This window comes from Mesoplodon densirostris, chromosome 9 (genome assembly GCF_025265405.1).
Source record: "Mesoplodon densirostris isolate mMesDen1 chromosome 9, mMesDen1 primary haplotype, whole genome shotgun sequence".
Lineage (NCBI taxonomy): Eukaryota > Metazoa > Chordata > Mammalia > Artiodactyla > Ziphiidae > Mesoplodon > Mesoplodon densirostris.
In genome coordinates this window covers 20,426,869-20,449,427 of record NC_082669.1, presented here as the reverse complement: position 1 = coordinate 20,449,427, position 22,559 = coordinate 20,426,869, and the positions used below count along the sequence as shown (strand labels likewise).

The following is a 22,559-nucleotide window of genomic DNA, read 5'->3' as shown; positions in this document are numbered from 1 at the left end:
CGTTCACAACCATGGTAAATAACCTCAGTATTATAGGAATGGGGTAAAAATTACATTCGTTCTCAGATCCAGTAGAATTAAATATAAAGTAAAACTGCTAACAAAACACTGTCCATTTTGAAGAGTTGACAGATTGTTTAAATTAAGACAATCCTTAAAGAGACTATAAAGTAACAAGAAAATAATAGTTTAATGGAAATGAAAGCCTTACTACAGCAAAATGCAGAATTTCATCTTCGTTCAGCTCGTTTTTCAATTTTCTGAATAAGGTTTGCATTGCTTTGCAAGGTCCACACCAGGCTTGGTAAACATCGATCACTAGAAGATGATAATATTTGTGAAAGAACAGAGTCAAAGAGTCTAGAGTAGCAGCTTATCCCAATCTTTGGGGCAGGGGCAGGAGAAAAACAGAGCAGCTTTTTATTCTGGGAAGTGGGGAGTGGTGCTCCATGTTGGGGTGCCTGGAGGTGCCCTGGATCCAACTCCGGATGGCAAACACCTGCGGAGCCCCAGTACCTGTTAGGCCTTTGTTCTGCAACATCTCCTCCCACAGGCTTTGATTATTGATGACCTCCTGCAAAAAGGAAGGTGCTGTCAAAAGTCTTCAAGGGCCAACGCACCAAGTAAAGACTTGTTGATGTGTCCTGCCCACCTGTAACTGGATTTCTCGCTTTTTGCTTGCCATGTATCCACTATCACATGAAAGAGGGAAGAAAAATAGAAAACATATGAAAGGAAATTTAAATAATGTTCTTCATTTCTTGATTCATTCAAGCAGCATCTTACGCACTGCAGAAGTTTTCCTTCAGCAATACTGGATTATGCCACTTTCCCCTCTTCTGGAGAGAGAGAAGCCAGGGTCTCTGAAGAACTCTTCAGGCTGGACACCGTGCTAAATGCTTGCAGCAGCCGTAGTATCTTTCTCTCCCAATAATTCTGAAGCGAAATAAGACATAAAAGAAGCAGACTCACAAATATCGAGAACAAACTAGTGGTTACCAGAATAGGAGGTACAAACTCTTGGGTGTATGACAGGCTCCAGGATGTATTGTATAATACGGGGAATATAGCCAATATTTTTTAATAACTGTAAATAGAAAGTAACCTTTAAAAATTGTATAAAAAATCAACATTTTTTTAAAAAAGGTGTTTCGTAAGATGAGCAACCAGTTGCGTGTTTTGCAAAACTATGGCCAGCTCGCTAACGCACCCACTGTCCTTTACTCTAGATTTCCTGGGACTGAACCAGCCATAAAGCATTAGCTTCAAAAACAAAAAGAACTGTTAGGAGTCACAGTTTCTTAGAGTTTTGTCTGTTTGCCTGCAGTACAATGGAGTGTCCCCTCTGTGTGCACACATGTTCATTGTCAATGAACACGCTCATGGATCTTTCTTGGGTCCACGCCAAGGAGATTTAATTTTTAGAACAAGGCCACTAGTGTGCTCTGGGCCAAGACATAAACTTCCCGCAGCTGTTAAATCAGTGAGGCCCAAATGCCCTATTCACGGGTGTCAGGGTCATTTAGCTGCGGGTCTGACTGCGTGTGTGACAGCGGACACTAGTGTGAAACAAAGGAGTGACCACAAACAAGCCTCCATCCAGCAACAGGTGTGGGCTCCTCCTCTGGTTGCTAGATTGGGGTGTTTCAAGAACACGAACTAAAGGGGGATGTAAATCACCTCCCTTACCGAGGCCTGAGTTTCAGCGGGGTGAGTTCAGCCAAGTCCAAGTCCCTGGGGCGCCCCGCAGGACCGGGGCGGGGCGGGGGGAGAGGAGAGGGGGCGCCGGGCTCCCAGGCTGCCTCTGCCCCGGCTGGTCCAGCTGAAGGACCAGGCAGAGGATGGATACCAGGATGGGCCGGGAAGCGGAGGGCGCCAACGTTTCCTTCCACCCGTCCGGCTGCCCGCGAGCCCTGCCCCCCACTCCCCCCCCGCCCGAGGACCGCGACTCCAGCGCGCAGACCTGGGCAGCGGTTACAGAGCAGTTGGCACCGAAGTTCGGCCCCTCCCTGCTGCCTCCTCCCGTCTGGGCGCCCCCAGCCTCTCCCCTCCGCCTCCAACGTGCGCTCGCTCGCGCAGATTTCCGTCGTGACTCTGCCACGGCGGCTCACCACGTACAAGATGAAACCTGTGTGCCTCGGATTGGAGCGGAGGGCTCTCCAAGGTCCAGGCCAGCCGGTCTCTCCAAATTCTCCTGCGCCTACCTCTGCTCTTCTTTTTTAAAAAATCATTTAGAAATCAAGTTAGGGGCAAGACAGGAATAAAGACACAGACCTACTAGAGAATAGACTTGAGGATATGGGGAGCGGGAAGGGTAAGCTGTGACAAAGCGAGAGAGTGGCATGGACATATATACACTACCAAAACGTAAGGTAGATAGCTAGTGGGAAGCAGCCACATAGCACAGGGAGATCAGATCGGTGCTTTGTGACCACCTGGAGGGGTGGGATAGGGAGGGTGGGAGGGAGGGAGACGCAAGAGGGAAGAGATATGGGAACAGGTGAATATGTATAACTGATTCACTTTTTTATAAAGCAGAAACTAACACACCATTGTAAGGCAATTATACTCCAATAAAGATGTAAAAAAAAAAAGAATCAAGTTAGACTTACGAGAAAATTGCAAAAGTAGTACCCTGAGCTACCATACGCTCTCCCCTTAGCTTGGCATCTTTCATAATTATAATTATTGAAACCAGGAAGCTAACGTTGTTAAAGTGTTAACTGCACTGTAGACCTCGTACAGATCTTTGCCGTTTTCCTAAGAATGAACTTTTCCTGGTCCGGGATTCCATCCTGAGTCCCACATTATATTTAGTTGTCCTCTCCTTGCACTTCTCCAACCTGGGCCAGTTCTTCTGGACCATCTTTCTTTTTTTTTTTTTTTTTTTTTCGCGGTACGCGGGCTTCTCCCTGTTGCGGCCTCTCCCGTTGCGGAGCACAGGCTCCGGACACGCAGGCTCAGCGGCCATGGCTCACGGGCCCAGCCGCTCCCCGGCATGTGGGATCATCCCGGACCGGGGCACGAACCCGTGTGCCCTGCATCGGCAGGCGGACTCTCAACCACTGCGCCACCAGGGAAGCCCCTGGGCCATCTTTCTTTGTCTTGTAAAACCTTGGTGTGTGTGTGCATCTGTGTGTGTGTTTTACTTCATTATGTCATTTGCAGAATTTATATCAGGAAATTTTTAAAGTAACTTAAAAAAAACATACTGTCCTTTTCATGCCGTGTGAATTCTATCATTTACACTTACCTTAACATTTTTCAACTTACTTTGTTTTCTCTTACTCTTAGGATACAAGTCTACCCAATGCATTGGGTCAGCTGACTGTTCCTCATGGTGTTTTGTTTTTTTTTTTTTTTTTTTGGTGTTTGTGACTTTTCCTGTGAGTTAATTTTTAGCAAGGATTGCTTTTTTAAAAATTTTATTCAAGTATAGTTGATTTACAATGTTTTGTTAATTTCAGCTGTATAGCAAAGTGATTCAGTTATCATATATATATGTATTCTTTTTCATATTCTGTTTTTAATTTATTTTATTTATTTATTTTTGGCTGTGTTGGGTCTTCTCTACTCCGCGTGGGCTTTCTCTAGTGGCGAGCAGGGGCTAATCTTCGTTGCGGTGCGCAGGCTTCTCGTTGCAGTGGCTTCTCTTGTTGCAGAGCATGGGTTCTAGGGTGCGGGCTTCAGTAGTTGTGGCACGCAGGCTGAGTAGTTGTGGCTTGCGGGCTCTAGAGCTCAGGCTCAGTAGTCTTGGCGCACGGGCTTAGTTGCTCCGCGGCATGTGGGATCTTCCCGGACCAGGGCTCGAATCCATGTTCCTGCATCGGCAGGCAGATTGTTAACCATTGCGCCACCAGAGAAGTCCCTCATATTCTTTTCTATTATGGTTTATCACAAGATATTGAATATAGTTCCCTGTGCTATACAGCAGGACCTTGTTGTTTATCCAGTCTATATATAATAGTTTGCATCCAGCAGGGATTGCTTTTAGTATGAGCCCCTGTGACAGGACTGTGGAAGCATAGCTACACAATGATGTCCCATGTGCCTTTGCCTGGCCCATCAATATTTAGACCACCAGACAATATGTATGTTAATTTCTCAGCTTAGATTTCCTATTTCCCTTAGCTGAAAATCCAAATCCATATGTATGACTAGCACAATTCTGGGACTTGAATTTCTCATCAGTGACTTTTTATCCAAATAGAATTCCTATGGATGGCAAGCACTTCACACCTTCCACTAAACCAGTTGGAGGGCAAATGTTTATAGTTCCATTTCAGAAATGGGACAGCCCGTCTTTATTTCCAGCAGTATACAAGTAGTTGGAGCTAACTGTGAATTATGGACTCTCAACCCCGTAGTATGTGGACCTACAGGGAAGTAGATATCAGAATCCCAGCCGTATCTGTTAAGGCTTGTTTTCCATTCTAATACTCCAATGAAATCTTTCTGCTCCAGTCAGCTCACCCCTGTGACTTCAATTTCCTCTTTTGCTTCTCTGTCCTAGATATTTCTTTCCCTTCGTTTTCAGCTAAATTAAAAGTTGTTGAAATTAAAATTTGAGTTATTTTATTCAGTATTTTATGTAAACCTAAACTGGGCATCTTTCTGCGCCAGCTCAGTAAACCATGTTGACTGGATATTAACCTGCTGATTTTTCGTCACAGCCTCCCCTGTCATTATTGCCTTCCCTATAACTTTATGATTCTTAACTTTGCTTAAAAATCAAACTTTCCTCAAGTTTTCTTTAATTTCCTGCAGCAGATAATTTTTAGAGATGGTGTTTCTGAGCCTTCCTTAGCTACTGCCTTTCCAGTGGTCTAACTTCTTTTCCCCATTGCCCCAGGATGAGTGTTTTCTCATCACCCCTCCTCAGAGGGTAATAGACAGGGTGAGTGGCTGACTTGGCCTGGGAATTGCTTTGTACCCACTTTTATGGGGGTGAATTCACTAGTAATATCTATACTTGGAGTACAAGTCGTGTGTGTAACTTCCAGTTTAATTCCCTGTTTTAAGCAAGTTTCACATGGGTCACTCTGTTCTTCCAAGGTGGCATCTTTCTCACGAACTTTTCATTTCTCTGATTTGCTGGAGAAAGACAAATACAACTCTGACTACCAACATTCCCTGCTTGTGTTTGTCCTGATTCTGAGCAGCCTGGGAACACACCTCCCACCATGCACTGCTCCATTTGCAGTTTGTTTTTTTTAATATACATAACTATTTCTTGATTTTAGGCTAACAGTTAGTCACATAATTTCTGGAGCCCATTTCACAAGCTTTAGGTTTTTTTTTATCCCAGTTCTTCTCATAGGTTCCCCCAGAAAGCCATCTGATAAACCTCTGGGGAACCGAAGTTTTCCTTTGGGCTCACGTTGGCAGCAACACAGGTGCCAGAACTTTCCTCTTTAGGAACTTCTTCCTCTGTGCCAACTATTGGGTTGAACCTAAGAGTCAATTTACTGACAACCTAACCCTGGTGAAATAGCAGTTATCAAAAATATACACCACTCCTTCTATAACACCGGAAGGTGAAGTGTAGAGACAATACGTACCCTTGATATATATCCTTGATTGTAAGGTGCTGTTCAGAAAAACTCTTACAGGTAATTCTACTCATCTACTTGGTCCATTATGGGAATAAGGATCCTGTCTACAAAGATCAATTGCCTGTCTTAACTCTATAGTTGCTTCCTGTACTCCAACCCATGTGCAGTGCTTGGAAATTTTTTTTAATGAAATTTCTCGTATTAACCCAAAAGGATGTTATTGTGCAGCACGTACAGGAAGCCTTTAGTAGGTGCCACAACTGTTCATGCACATGTTTCAAAGTCTTCACATAATGATTTTACTATTTAAGGAAAAACATCACTGCTACAAAAAGAAGCTTCAATCTATTCTCAATGATCACAGACATTTACCGGCGTTCAAGACATGCAAGGCAATAGGTGAAATTGAGTTTTTAAACATCATTCCTACTAATTACAAAAAGCTTGACTGTTGAGGTTTTGAAACATAAACTTGATGAGCTTTTGATTTGGCTCTTCCTAGTATAGACTTCAAGGACAAGTACACTCTGAAAATGTTATTTAAAAGAAAATATAGGGGCCTCCCTGGTGGCGCAGTGGTTGAGAGTCCGCCTGCCGATGCAGGGGATACGGGTTCGTGCCCCGGTCTGGGAGGATCCCATATGCCGCGGAGCAGCTGGGCCCGTGAGCCATGGCCGCTGGGCCTGCGCGTCCGGAGCCTGTGCTCCGCAACGGGAGAGGCCACAACAGTGAGAGGCCCGCATACCGAAAAAAAAAAAATATATATATATATATATTTATATTTGATTATAGGAGAGTGTAAGTTAGAAATGCCAGAGACCCCCTGAGAGTGTTACCCCTGAAGGATCTAGGAGTAGATTGTTTTGCTTCTTGTATGGATTTGACATTATCTTTCAAGTTTCATTCAAAATTCCTGCCCTGACCTGCCTTTTTTTTGGTCCTTGTGCAGCACTATCTATAGTATTCAGTTTTTTTCTTGGGTCATAGGTTTATCAGCACCTTACTGTTTTACTTGTAGGTTCTCTGGATCTCTGAATATACATGAAAACCCAGAGGAGAGGAACTGGGTAGCTGAAAAAATTTGTATACATCCCCATAAAGTAATATTCATAGTTTATACCCATGCATTGCTTTATATTTTTTATATATTTTAATAGAAATATATAATATTTCTATTTTAATAGAAAATAAATAGAAATAAATTTCTACTACACTCTTCCTGCATTCCACTAAATTATTATTGTTCCCACTCCCACTCTGAAGTCTACTGCTCAAAAGCAAATGCATTAAAAAAAAAAAAAAAAAAAAAAAGATTGTCCGGCTTCCCTGGTGGTGCAGTGGTTAAGAATCTGCCTGTTGATGCAGGGGACACGGGTTCAAGCCCTAGTCTGGGAAGATCCCACATGCCATGGAGCAACGAAGTTCGTGCACCGCAACTACTGAGCCTGCTCTCTAGAGCTCGTGAGCCACAACTACTGGGCCCGTGTGCCACAACTACTGAAGCCCACGTGCCTAGAGCTTGAGCTCCGCAACAAGAGAAGACACCGCAATGAGAAGCCCGCACACCGCAACGAAGAGTAGCCCCCGCTCACCACAACTAGAGAAAGCCCGCACGCAGCAACGAAGACCCAACGCAGCCAAAAAAAAAAAAAGATTGTCCCCATATAACAGGTTTTATGATGTTGACCATACAGTATGGTGAACTTTAGATACTGCATCATTTCTCCCTGTTGCAGGGGGTACCATTTTTCCTCCTTTTCAAGTAATCTATTTGACTTTCTGCCTGATAGACCCAGTAGAAAATCATGTGGAAATGGAAACTCAAAAGCCAATTTCAAGATACATGTACATTTGTAATTATTGGTGGAGTTTTTCAGTCTACTCCAAAATCCAGAATGAGTTGGAAGAAGTGGTAAGTCCACTTTATGGAGCATAATTATAAGCAAAGCAAAGCATAAGAGCATATCAATGTCTGTACTTGATAAGTAGAATCTGAGTTCTGAGTTGGTTGTCTTGGTTGTTTTATTGACTTTAACTGATACCAGTGTTGATTTTAATTGTATAAAACTACTTGGTCATGGGCCTCCCTGGTGGCGCAGTGGTTGAGAGTCCGCCTGCCGATGCAGGGGATACGGGTTCGTGCCCCGGTCTGGGAGGATCCCATATGCCGCGGAGCGGCTGGGCCCGTGAGCCATGGCCGCTGGGCCTGCGCATCCGGAGCCTGTGCTCCGCAACGGGAGAGGCCACAACAGTGAGAGGCCCACATACCGCAAAAAGAAAAAAAAAACAAAAAAACTACTTGGTCATATAGGATGCCTTGAACCAGCTTAAGGATAGTCCCACAGTCTGAAAGGCATGGCTCTAATACAGTCTGCCATCACGCTTAAACTTTTTCCTGTTTCTTTTCCTGCTTCACGGATCCATGTCTGGGAAGGTAGATCTGGGACATAACCTCGGCTTCCTGACTACCTACTATACCTTAATCAGAATCAAACCACATCAATACCCCATCAGTCCCAAAAGAATTTCCTCTAAGTCTCTTGACTATCTGAGCTAATCCTTTCCTACAAATACCACAGCCAGTGGCCATAGCTTTCCTGGCTATCAGAAATTTTCAAGAAGTTGAGTATAAGTTGAATAAGTTAAGGCTTCTGTAGAGTCTTTATCTTCACGTTCTCTGGACCTTGAAGAATAATTTAGAAATGGAGGGAAAGAACATTCTACGATCAAAGCTCAGTGAGAGTAAATGCAAAGAGGAGAACAGCCTGGAGAGTGCATGGAGAAAGGCAATAGCATGCTTAGCGGAAGTAAACATCGCAAGAAAAAAGAGATAGGGATTGAGTCTGGATGGTCGGGGTCAACTTGTGTAGAGTTAAGGTGATCAAACATATTCTTTGTTAATGAAGAACTGATAACAGTTCTCCGAGAAGAGGGCAACAATCAATCTTCATTACCTTTTCATGGAAAAATAATTTTGATGATGATTAAGAGCAAGAATTTGAAAAATTTCAAAGTCATGGAAGCACCCACTGAATCAAAACTATTTTATCACAATAGCGAAAAACTGATTACAAAGCAAGTAACAAAGGAGTATTTAATGGATAACACCCCCTACGAAACAGAACATATCCAGGCAACAAGCAGTAGTTAAAGCAAAAAAAAAAAAAATTTCATTATAAAGAACTAACTCAGAATTTTCTATCTCTGAATAATGTTGAATGAAATGTACCCGGAAGGCATGGTGGGGTACAAAACAGACCACTATTACAAGGAGGAAGAAGAAGCTCTTGATTTGAGCTCTGCATTCTTGATGGGCCTACATGTCGGGCCAAAGAGTCTTTACCAGTTGAACGATAACCCCCATCTGTATCAGAAAGAGGGTGGCAACCATCGTCATCAGAATGATGATCATAGAGTAGTTCAAGATAATGCATTCCCTGTGGTTGAGGTCTCTGTAGAACTCAAAGTATTGTTGTTCTGAGTAACTTGGTTGGGTGCCATATTGTAAAAAAAATATTGGCAAAAAAATGACACCACCCACCATCCAAATAATAATGCTTAAAACCACCGCACGGTACTTTTGGAACTGCTGCATTTGGAGTTTCTTAAAATACATGAGCAATTGGAGTATGATGATGGCCACATAGAAAGCAAAGGTGAAGTACATATGACCATATATTATGCGGCTAACCAATCGGCAGGTGAAGAATCCAAACTCCCAGACGACTGATATATAATAGCTGAGGCGAAAGGGAAGGCTGACCAGGAGGATGGAGTGTAGCACTATGATGTTGAGAACGATGGTGGCAATCACTGACTGGCTGTTCCTTCTGGGCATACAAGACATTGTAATAGCTCCTGCAGCACCTCCCAGCAAAACCGTGCTGTAGAGCATTATGAGAATCATCCTGCAGTGCCTGTCTCAGCGGCCCGGGTCTATGTTGGAAGCGTTTGACAGGGTGGTTGTATTGATCGGCTCCATATTTCACCACAAAATGCTTAGAAGACCATAAACCCCTAAATCAAAAGTTTTACAAAATTAGAATGGATATATTGAAACTGCACAGCAACTGCACATGAATAGTCTTGTTTTGCCATCCCAGCCCACTATTGACAAGCCTAAAACTGGGTACCCAATAAGTATTGTCAGAGACTCGTCTTAATTACCCAAAGATATTGAAGAGACAGAGAGAGTGAAACAAAATGACAAAAATAAGACTGTCTGAATATAAAACTTGTAACTGTGCACTCAGGCATTCTACTCAGAGATATGTCTAAACTCACATACCAGGGCGGGGATGAGCATAAGACATATTAGCCTCTGGCATGAAGTTTAAGGAACGGCTAGAGACTCAGTCATCAAAATAAATAATAGTCTAATGCAATATTTTTTAAAAATCAAAATTAATGCAAAAAATTGATGATGAACAAAATAAATTTTAAACAAAGGCAGGGTCCATATGCACCCAACACTCGTTCATATGAGATCTGTAAAGGCCGTCCATCCTATTGTCAGAAAATCCAGTTTGAGATACCACAGAGAAGACCATGTAAATCACATGTAATTATTGGAAGAAGGTATATCAGACACTTTAAAATATTTTCTGTGAATAGCTTTGGGGAAAGGAGCAGCATATAATAATATTACCTGCACTCTTCTTCTAAACTCTGAAATTTTCCTGGACTGGTATGTTACATTTTGGTAAAAAGTTGGGGTTCGGGGGTGGGTTCTGTTTAGTTTTCACTTAAGTTTTTCAGGTATGGATGCATAAGGGATAGTGATCATATAGCAGAGAGACAGACTGCTTGGCAATGTACATTCCTGCATCTAAGTGTCACTTGGCCATTTGGTTGCTCTTAGGGTGTGTATAAGTCTCCTGGCCTCACGGAGCTCTGGCTATGAAATGCAAAAGGTCACACTGCCTTCGTCACTGGAAAATGAAATGAGTCAGTGCATTTGAGACAGCTTTATAACTGAAAAAAAAGCCACATAAAGTTATGATTCTTAAGGCAAAACAACAAAAGCAAAAAGACATTATTTACGTCTTTCTCCTTAGTCTACGTAGGGCAGACACACAGTTAGGTTACATAAAATTGTTGTTGCATTATTAAGCATTTAATAAATATCCTACAATTAAAAGCAAACTTTTTCAGACCTTTGATCAGGTGGTGTGAGACCCAGGCATCAACAGGTCAGACTTTTCTCTCTGGAAGGATCTGTGTCCATTTTCCTCACGTATCTGCTGCCCACCTGGCCAGAAGCAGAGTCTGAGCGTTTGTATCTGAGGGAGAAGTTATTCCACAGTGAACGTCTAAATATCTTAGAATTTTTCTTCTGCTACTATGGAATCTTCTTAGAATAACTAAATTTTCATTTATGAAAAATTATATTGGACCTGTCACATTGACTACCCTCAAATAAGATTTTATTGTAACTTAGAAATATAATTATAATTTGCATAACAATCTAAACTTTATGTGCTGAAATATGCATTTTAGCAAACTATATATACATATATATACACACACATATATATATATAATGCATAATGCCTGTACACTTTTTGTATGAAACAAAATAGTTTTATGTGACTTATGAACAATAAATACAATACTACTGACTTAGTTTAAAAATTTTGGTAGTCCTCAAGTCTAAGCAGACAAGATTTAAGTTTGACATGACCTTAAAGAAAGGAAAACTTAAATAATTTATCAGGTCCCACCGGTTTAAATGGACACAACTGCCAAGGCAGTGTGACGTTTGGAAATAGGTTATTAGCTGGCTAATAATGGGACAAATAATTAACACTGAAGTTGCCTCTTCAGTTGCAAATATGGGAATGAGATCTATTTTGTAAGGATGTTATGAGAAGTAAGTTAAATTGCTTGTCTAAAGACCCAACAGATTCCCTGACATGAACTAGGCCATCAAAGCGTCAATGCCACTTCTACCTCTATAATGTACACAAAGATATATCATAAACATACAATGCCACCCTTTTTTAGTTACCTCTCAGAATCATGCTATAAGTATTTAAATGCATTGAGATAAATTCATAGGGAAGGGAGGAGTTGGATCATCACTTTTCCTTGCTCTCAGAACCTTACCATTACCACCACCATCCCCTGGAAATTTTTGCTCATGAAAACCAAGTAGTGAGACTATTACTCACCCATAAAAAGGAATGAAATTGGGTCATTTGTAGAGACGTGGATGGACCTGGAAACTGTCATACAGAGTGAAATAAGTCAGAAAGAGAAAAACAAATATCGTATATTAACACATATATATGGAATCTAGAAAAATGGTATAGATGATCCTATTTGCAAAGCAGAAAAAGAGACACAGATGTAGAGGTCAAACGTATGGATACCAAGGGGGGAAGCGGGGTGGTGGAATGAATTGGGAGATTGGGATTGACGTATATACACTATTGATACTATATATAAAATAGATAACTAATGAGAACCTACTGTATAGCACAGGGAACTCTACTCAGTGCTCTGTGGTGACCTAAATGGGAAGGAAATCCAAAAAAGAGGGGATATATGTATACGTATAGCTGATTCACTTTGCTGTACAGTAGAAATTAACACAGCATTGTAAAGCAACTATACTCCAATAAAAATAAATTTAAATAAAAAAGCAAGTACTGAAATTTCTAGATCTGTTTCCTATGCAGAAACATTTAAATGAACACCCAAACTACTTACTTGTTCTTTTCCTCTTATGCTCTGCTGCTGGTGGAAGACGCAAGGCACTTTGATCATTTGCTGGTGATCTACATCAGAACAGGTAATAAGAACAGTTTGCTAGAATCAAGTCTCCAGTCAAGAAAGGTCATGGGATCAATAATGAACTGGCAAAGAGCTCAAGCTTTAGACTGAGGTCTTCCAAAGTTAAACAGTCAAGATGGAGGACCCAGATAAACCATCTGGGCCACAAACAGATGTGTAGCTCTACAGCTAGTGGTGAGACAGATTCAAAGTATTCTTCTAAGTTAAGACTTTCATTTATCAATGACTTATTTGCAGTAACTTTTCTTATTAACATGAAAAACTTAGAATTTTTTTCCCAATGCTCTTTCTTATCACACTTGTATCCAAAATGTTTCATATTCAGTATAAGAATGACTGAGTGGAGTACTTTCTGTGAGATTTTTATATTCTCAACAGTAAACTCAACATATTTATATCTCTGGCTTTCACTTTCCAAGACTCCCTTCCCTCAATAACTGCCATTTGGAGATATGGTTCCTTTTGAAGCTTGACCGTCTGGTGATGTAACTTCCACAAGAGGGCACTTTTTTTCTCAAAAGTAAATTTTCTTACATCAGTCTTCTCACTTCCTGTTCTAACTTCATAGTCACCTTTAGCTGTGCTAAGACCTCAAAGCATAATTTTAAGGAAGTTGGGTTTAGTACACCTAAAGATGAAAGAGACCAACATGCCTTCAACAGTTGCGGGCAAATTCAGCCCCAAATCATATTATGGTTCAGCTACAGGAATTCAAAAGGACCAAAACTCTGTCAACTGTAAAGCAAACTCATTATGGACTACATATAGGTAACAACTTGATAAAATTTTCATTTGCTTTGGAAAGAATGAATATCATCTCCACCTACGCCATCTGCTAGATGATCACCCAAAAGAGCTTGAAACCACAGAGATATAAAACAACAGAATCTAAACATAATAGAGCCATATGCTTAATTATTTCAAGAAAAACGCTCAATAGAAGATGGGATTTCCAAGTCTTACTGTCAAAAGCAAATTTGTACCAGTTCAACTCAGCTGGAAAATTTCTCATGGAACCAATTTTTCAACCCATTTTAAACATCTCACCTTAAATCAAATTATTTCAAAAATACGAAATCTGGGTTGTAGGCCTGGATTTTGACATATTATCTGGCAGGTCTCATTTTTCAGATAAAATGTGTTTCCTGGAATCTTTGGGATAAAGTATGTTCCCATAGAAACCATGCTATATTTAGAGGTTGCTTCTCTGACGAAGGAATAACTGGGAAACAAGATAGATGTGACCAACAGTGGAGCCTAAAAATAAAAACCGGCTATAATTCAGAACTGTAGCCAGCACACAAATTGATAGCATTCACACTGGCAACATAAGGAATTCAAAGTACTAAAATGTGTGTATATTATATTTAAAACACATCTAGAAGAATGCTTGTATTTAATTTTTTTTTTTCTCATTACACTCAGAATTCAGCTCTTTTCATTCAGGAGTACCAAGATTTTTAAGAAAATAACAAAACCTTAGTTTGAGAGCTTAGACATTACCCAGTTCAGTACAGTACAACCTTTTCTTTTTCTTAGAGAAAATATGATTTATTGCAGTAGAGTTGATTTACAATGCTGTGTTAGTTTCAGGTATACTGCACAGTGAGTCAGTTATACATATGCATATAACTATTCTTTTTCAGATTCTTTTCCCAAATAGGTTAATACAGAATACTGAGTAGAGTTCCCTGTGCTATACAGTTGGTCATTGTTGATTATTTTATATATAATAGTGTGTATATGTTAATCTTAAACTCCTAATTTATCCCTCCCCTCCATATTTCCCCTTTGGTAACCATAAGTTAGTTTTCTAAGTCTGTGAGTCTGTTTCTGTTTTGTAAATAAGTTCATCTGTATCTTTTTTTAGATTCCACATGTAAGTGATATCATATGATATTTGTCTTTCTCTGTACGACTTACTTCACTTAGTATGATAATCTCTAGGTCCTTGCATGTTGCTGCAATTGGTATTATTTCATTCTTTTTTATGGCTGAGTAATAGTCCATTGTTATGTGTACCACATCTTCTTTATCCATTCATCTCTTGATGGACATTTAGGTTGAGGTTGCTTCCATGTCTTGGCTATTGTAAATAGTGCTGCAGTGAACATTGGGGTGCATGTATTTTTTTCAAATTATGGTTTTCTTTGGATATATGCCCAGGAGTGGGATTGCTGAATCATATGGTAGCTCTATTTTTAGTGTTTTGAGGAACCTCCATACTGTTTTCCACAGTGGCTGTACCAATTTACATTCCCACCAACAGTGCATGAGGGTTCCTTTTCTCCACACCCTCTCCAGCATTTATTGTTTGTAGACTTTTTGATGATGGCCATTCTGACCACTGTGAGGTGATACCTCATTGTAGTTTTGATTTGCATTTCTCTAATAACAAGTGATGTTGAGCAACTTTTCATGTGCCACTTGGCCATCTGTATGTCTTTTTTATGACCCTCTAATTTAACAGAGGAAGCCACCGCAATTCAGAGGTTTAGAAAATTACCACAAGGTCACAGGCCTATTTAGAAAGCAGATAAGGATGAAAAATACATACCCCATTCCAAGCCTTCATGTCCACTGCATGATGCACATGTGGTAAACTTGAGATTGTTTCTTGCAGACACATTAACAATCAACAGCTTAATTTTCCACCTACTTCTCTGTGATGTCTGGAATCTTATTTTTGGAATGGACCTTAATCTTTAAATAGAAGTATATTTTAAAATCCTAGAGAATTAAGATTCTTCTTTAAATATAGTTTGCCCCACAGACAAACCATTAAAGTAAGACATTAGCATTGGTGATAAGCCTAAGTGGGTTTTCAGAAGGAAAAGTTCATCTGTCCTCTGCAGGAGAAGGTCCAAAGCAGATGCTGCTGGAGATGTCACCATCTTGCCCCATCTTCCCCCTTCATGGGAGGTGCCATTTGAGATGGCCATTTGGTGGGCAGTCTCTGCTCCTGAAAGAATGAGGTGGGGGTCGCTTGTCTTTCTAGAGTTGTTAAATTGCCACCGTGAAATGTCCTTAGGAAAGTGGTAATAAAATCTGCAACTGCTAGTTCTCAAACCTATTTACACTCCTAAGTCATTAGCCAAGACACTGCAATGCCAGGCTTGGTGCCCTGTCTGTTCCGAAACACACAGAGGCTCAGCTGACCTAGATATTCAAGGCAGCACCTGGGCCTTGGACCTCTCCTCACTCTAGGACCTGCATTCTAGTTCCTCTCTTCAGTTCTCTCCCTTTGTGATTATGTCTAGCTCCCTTGCTCTCTCAGATACAATATAACTTTCTTTCATGGAGACAGTGAGATTTGAAATGAGAGGAGTCCAGACAGCCCCTTCCAGCCCTCCCCTTATTTCCCAGATGGGAGATGGAGGCCCTGGAGGCCATTCTATCCCTCCCACTCCTCCCCCTGAGGAAGGTGACCCAGGGCAGCATCTCTGAGCATCTTTGGACGCCACACAAACTGAAGCATATCAAACAAGCATGTTGTAAGAAACCTGTTTTTTCTAAATTAAATATTTTCTGGCATTTATTTTCTAGTATAGATATGGTCTCAAATAATGAAACCAGAGTTGGCACCCAAAAGCCTTGGATGGTTGAGAGCCCTGGATATTGGTCTTTAAACATGTATAAATGTGTATGTTGTCCTGACACAGTGTTCCCTACATCTGATAAGAGGATAGCTGATTTTAAGTAAAACAAGAGAGATTAAGATTAGACATTAAGGAAAAAACTCTAATAAAGGCAGAGAGGGTTTTATGCTGGTCTATGAAGCCCTCTGTTAACATGCTTGACCTCAGCTCACACTATGCTATGCTCCGTCTCTCCAGTTTCTTTTCTTTTCTTTTTTTTTTTTTTTTTGTGGTACGCAGGCCTCTCACTGCTGTGGCCTCTCCTGTTGAGGAGCACAGGCTCCGGATGCAGGCTCAGTGGCCCTGGCTCACGGGCCCAGCCGCTCCGCGGCACCTGGGATCCTCCCGGACCGCGGCCTGAACCCACGCCCCCTGCATCGGCAGGGGACTCCCAACCACTGTGCCACCAGGGAAGCCCTCTCTGGTTTCTTTTTGCTCCTCGAGCCCACCCAGGTCCTTGTACATTGTGTATTTTGCATCTGTGGGTCTCTCTGCCCGGAGTGCTTTTCTCACTTCCACATGTCAGGCTGCCTCTTGTCATTCTGTTCCCAGCATTGAAGTTACCACCTCTGAGAAGCCCTCTCTGACTGCCACAGGGTTAGGCAACTGCTCAGGGACCACCGCATTGCCCTGGTTGAAGTCTTTGCATGTGATTTTCCATGAGGTGTTTTAATTTCTTAATTGTTCATTATGGGTCTATCCCCTGCTTTCTGTTCCGCTGAGATATACCCCCTCTAACATATATAAAGATATGCTGTGTACTTAGCTTTTGGACCTTAGATCCAACAGAGAACACTGCCTGGCATTTCAAAGTCTCAGTCAGTGGCTTGGGCATGTAAACAAGGTTTGAGAATTAGCAGTTACCGATTCATTTACCACTTTCCTAAGATGGATTTCATTGACCCTAACTGCACTGTCATTGTCACTTCCCAGTGCCCAGATAAGTGTGCAGCGCATACTTGTTGAATGAATTCAATGTTTGTTGAATGAATGTATAAATGTACATGATTTTCTAAAAGTGGCTGTGGAATAATCCTTCTTTTGGAGATAACAACTTAATCATTTTAACTTCATTCTTATAAGTTTTCAGGGACTAGGGTTGAATGTAAGAGCTGGAATTGACCTAAAAGAGGGTCTGACAAACCCAAGTGCCAAATTTTACAGAAGGAACTGAGGCCAAAGAGGCAGCCTGAGTAGAGGCCACACAGATGCCCTGCATCTGCGACTCCCGGCCCACCCTCCTTTCTTGACCTTCCCTGTTGCCCGAAGTGACCATTTCCCAGGCCACTACATCTGGAAGCTTTACCACATTCCAGAGAGTCTCGTCTCTTTTTTAGATGATTGAGTCTCATAACACTTGGAAGCATCCCAGAGCATGGAAACATTCAATCAACAATGAGGAAACATTTTGTTCAGCATAAACTTTTCCTCTAATCTTCTTTTTAGCTTCAGATCTTTACATGCTTTGTATGAATCTTCTCACGTACCTCAGGGAGTGATCTGATTTCCCAGTCAAGCTGTTTACCTCTTTGGAGGTTACGGTACAATGTGGTTTAATTTTTTTTTTCTCTTCTGTATTCTACTCCTTTATGAAAGGAAGATAATACTTCCTCAGAACAAAGGAAAGGGAGTAGTGGTTTTACTAACACATGCTACATGCTAGACGGAAGAATGAGCTGTAGTTCAGATCAATAGATTAAACTCAACTGCTTTCTGAAATAAAAGAATTATCTTAGTATTTTGATATCCAGAGGGACTTCAATCAAGATATGATTAACAAGGTATCTGATTGATGTGTCAAAGGAGGACTTGGCAAAAATTCACCAAAAGAACCTTCTTCAGGGTATAATAATATCCACACGCTGTACTAGGATATAAACAGGTATCTATCACTATATTGCTTTAAAATTAAACATTCTAAGCAGTGTTTCTCAAATGTTATTGTGCTTATGAATCACTTGGCGATCTTGTTAAGGTACAGATTCTGATTCATTAGGTCTGGGGCAGGACCTGAGAGTCTGACTTTCTCGCTGGTACCCAGGTGTTTCACAAGCTGCTGGTCCCATGGACCATGCACCATGGACCATCCTCGGTGTCGCAAGACTCTACACTACACTGTCCAATATGGTAGCCATTCTCCACATTGTGGCCACTTCAATTAACGTAAGTTAAAACAGTTCACTTCCTCAGTCACATTTCAAGAGCTCGAAAGTTCTATTGAACAGATTTACTTAGGAAAACACCATGTATTAAATAATTCCTGGTCCCCATGATCTCGCCTCCTGTCTTTCCTAGCTGTAGGCTGCCAGCTTTTACTGGGAGAATAACAAGCATTGGTTGGATAAGCAGGTGTGTTTGAAGCTGGGGGAGTTGGGGCAGAAGAGAACCAGGGAGAAGAGCTGTTGAGGAATCCAAAGAATAAAGGTATTTCAGGGAGGGTGAGGTCAACAGGCTCAAATTTTGCCAAGAGGACAAATAAACTAAGGTTTGAAAAGTGCCCATCGGCTGTGGCAGCGCGGGCAGAGGAAGAGGTAGTAGCTGATGGAATATAGGGTTAAACTAGGCTTGTTAACGATGGAAGCTTTTTGCTCATTTCCATGGTAAAATGTTTAAATGCTGGTCTTGGACCACAGAGGAGAGACTGGCCATGGGGATAGACTGGGTTTGAATTTTCAAGTCAACATGGGCCCCACGGTAACCTAGCTCATGCTTTGACTATTCAGAGAACTCAAATAAATACCATGAGCCATCAGAGATTTCAGAGCCTCCAGTTCCGAGGAGCACGTCTCAAGCCTTCAAAGAAACCTCAGATTTCCTTCTGGCTAAGCAGAAAAGAATAATAACTTTGTCTTTATTACACCGGTAATTACAGAACTCTTCGCTTTCTTCATGGGCTCCAGTTAGGATGAAGAGCAATTTCACCGATCACCTTTTACTCAGAATCTCACCAGACCCTTGAAAATAAACTCTCTTTTCAAGGGAAGGCCAAGCCCTAAGGGATGTTGCCAATCAAAATCTGACACCTTGTTCAGAGTGTGAAGATCAGTTTTAATTCGGCGCTCAGCCCAACCTCCTTTTCAGAAATTACATTCATTTCCCTATTATTAGTAAATTTAAAAAAAAGAATACAAAAGCTGATAGAACTTGGTGGTGGGTGCAGCTGATTACATTTTCCTGCTACTACAGCAGAAAAGCCCTTTCGAGGAGAATGGCATGCGTTATACTTGAGGACAGACAGGGTTGACTCACCAGGAGTAGTGTTGAGCCTCTGACATGCTCAGAATATTGCCTCCCTGATTGCTCCAAATTGCTAACAGACCATTGTGTCATTGTGTTACCTGGTGGCACAGGAAGGCTGACCCGGTACTTGAATTGGACTCCTGGGACCTGTGGGACACTGGAGTTTGGACTCAGGTGGGCACCATGTCATTTTGGGCAAGACAGAATCTTTTTTTTTTTTTTTGCGGTATGCGGGCCTCTCACTGTGTGGCCTCCCCCGTTGCGGAGCACAGGCTCCGGACGCGCAGGCTCAGCGGCCATGGCTCACGGGCCCAGCCGCTCCGCGGCATATGGGATCCTCCCAGACCGGGGCACGAACCCGTATCCCCTGCATCGGCAGGCGGACTCTCAACCACTTGCGCCACCAGGGAGGCCCAAGACAGAATCTTTGAATCCCTTTATTTTTAAAATAGGCAGCATATTGAATGTGCCTATTTGACTGATAGTTTCTGTGAGGGCAAAGTGGAGATCTGAATCCTGGGGCCTCAGGCCCACTCTTCACTCACTCGCCTTTCCCCGCTTCCCTTTCCGGGAGCAGGAACCCCTCGGGCTTTGGGGGAGGGAGGGTTTCTGGGGCCCCTGAGTTGGAGCGGGTCACACTGCATAGTCTTCATGACCATGTAGCTCATGTTGAAAATTAAAGTTTTTGGCTTTTCTTGGGATTTCCCTGGTGGTCCAGTGGTTAGTACTCCAGGGTTTCATTGCTGAGGGCCCGGGTTTGAAATCCCTGGTCGGGGAACTAAGATCCCACAAGCCACATGGCACAGCCAAAAAATAAATAAAGTTTTTGGCTTTTCTTTTAAAAAAATCAATAAATAAAATAGGCAGCATATAATTTTTTCCCTGTCCTAAGAGGCTGTTTTTAAAGGAACAAAATGCAAAACTGACAGGTACATCAAAAGCATCTTGATTTCTTAAGATAGCTCTGCAGTGCTGACTTAGCTGATGCTGCAGCCATTCTCTAAGTTTATGGCTGGGATTTTTCTTTTCAGGAATTTTTAAAAATCTGAGTTTCTGATGATTAACTAGTGGATTTCAGTCATGTGGACATTGGCTTAGTGGGGACTTAGTGTTGTCATCATTAATTAATTTTGGCTTAATGATGGGCCCTGGGGAGAAAGATGGAGCCAGGAAAGATGGGACCGAGGAAATGGACTCCACCCAAGAGGCTTGCCCCTGAGGGCAGGTGGGCAGTCCAGTGACCCATCCAGAGGAAGTGACAGACTCTGGCAGGTTCAAGCTGGTGTGAAGGACGAAGAGGCGGGAGGAAATCCAGGCGGTGGATGTAACCCAAATCCGGGTAGATAGAGGCAATGAACCTGGTGTTGTGCTTATTCTCGCATGGGCCCAGTGAAAGGACAGTCAGAGGGTAAGGCAGAGTTTTCAGCTTTCACCTACATCAGAGTTAACTGGGCAGCTTATTAACACAGCACTTCCTGACAACCTGTGGATGGGGCCAAGCGTCCATACTTTCAACAAGCCGCCAGGTCATCCTGATTTATCCTGTTCATTGCAGCACTATTTACAATAGCCAGGACATGGAAGCAACCTAAATGTCCATCAACAGAGGAATGGATAAAGAAGATGTGGTACATAGATACAATGGAATATTACTCAACCATAAAAAAGAACGAAATAGTGCCATTTGCAGAGATGTGGATGGACCTAGAGATTGTCATACAGAGTGAAGTAAGTCAGAGAGAGAAAAACAAATATCGTATAATATCGCTTATATGTGGAATCTAGAAAAATGGTACAGATGAACTTATTGGCAAAGCAGAAATCGAGTCACAGATGTAGAGAACAAACTTACGGTTACCAAGGCGGGGAAGAGGGGTGTGGGACGAATTGGGAGATTGGGATTGACATATATACACGACTATGTATGAAATAGATAACTAATGAGAACCCTGAGTAGCACGGGGAACCCTACTCAATGATCTGTGGTGACCTAAATGGGAAGGAAATCTAAAAAAGAGTGGATATATATATACATAAAACTGATTCACTTTGCTGTACAGCAGAAACGAACACAACATGGTAAAGAAACTATACTCCAATAAGAATTAAAAAAAAAAAAAAAAAAAAAGAGGACGTGACCACTAGTTGTTGCCCCATGAGCTGGACCCAGGCAATTGAAGGCTCCTCCCTCCCTCCCCTGTCCTTGGAATGCACACTCCACTTGCCTTCCCGGAGCTGGAAGAGAACATCTTATAAATGCTCCGCCCCTATACTTATGGTGGTCCCTGCAGCGTGTAGAAAGGGAAAAAATAAGATTCCCCAGATGCCTGCTATACAAATGGATCTAAAGGAGGCAATTGGTCCACAGGGTCTGCAGTAGCTCTTAAGCCCAACACTGACACCATCTGGATTAGAAACAGGAACAGCAGAAGTCTGTGGGCTGAACTCAGAGCAGTTTGGCTGGTGATCACCCAGGAGCCCTAGCCATTAACCCTTTGAACTGACAATTGCGCTGTTCTAAAGAGATTAACCCTATGGCTTGGACAATGGAGAGCCAAGGGGTGGATGATATAAATAAGCCCTTGTGGGGTTAGGATATGTGCAGAGACACTTGGGTTTGCCTGCAAGAGCCTGAGTCCTCACTGTCTCCCATGTCCCAGCTCGTAAAGCATTGACACCCCTTGGTAATCAGGAAAAGGATGCCCTAGCTTGGGTAGGACCCCTAGCAACTGATCCTTCAGTAAATACAGCAGATTGAGTGCAAAGAAGGAGTGGCCACCGGAGCGCCCTGGTGGGATGCCATATTGCTAAGGACGCTGGGTTGCCCTTGAAAGACAGTGACTTAGTTAAAGCAGTAACAAGATGTCCTCGGTGTTCTAAACAATGCCCAAGGCAACTGCCAAAGGAATTTGGGGGCATCCTCTGGAAATCGCACCTGGTAAGGGATTGGCAAATAGATTATATCTGGCCTCTCCCTTAAATGAGTGTTCTAAATGTGCCCTGGTTTGTGTGGATACCTTGTGTGGCTTAACACAAGCTTTTCCCTGTCGCCAAGCCAGCCAGGCTACCTCCACTGTGGGGTTAGAGAAGCTGAGTACCATGGGTGGATGCCCTCATCTAATAGACAGTGATTAGTGGTCACATTTCAAAGGTCATGATAGGTAAACCTGAGCAAAAGACCGTGACACTGATTGGAGGTTCCGTTTCCCCTGTAACCTGCAAACCGCAGGGTTGGTAAAAAGAAAGAATGGACTCTTAAAGCAGCAGATTAAATTACTAATAGGTAAAAACACTTTGGCCAGGTGGACTAAAGTACTGTCCCAGGCTT

At 42.2% G+C, this 22,559-nt stretch overlaps 2 protein-coding genes across 2 annotated transcripts in view; one reads left to right on the top strand and one right to left on the bottom strand.

Moving 5' to 3' along the window:
• NME8 (NME/NM23 family member 8) overlaps positions 1-685 on the bottom strand; it is a 36,764-nt gene extending 36,079 nt beyond the window's left edge. The window contains exons 1-3 of the mRNA XM_060108797.1: positions 653-685; positions 517-574; positions 212-318 (exon numbers count right to left, since the gene is read on the bottom strand). Coding sequence (XP_059964780.1) covers positions 212-318; positions 517-574; positions 653-685 — 198 coding nt within the window. The remainder of the gene's footprint in view (positions 1-211; positions 319-516; positions 575-652) is intronic.
• The window catches only part of PNPLA8 (patatin like phospholipase domain containing 8), a 137,698-nt gene that overhangs the window by 43,996 nt on the left and 71,143 nt on the right, over positions 1-22,559 (top strand). The window lies entirely within an intron of this gene.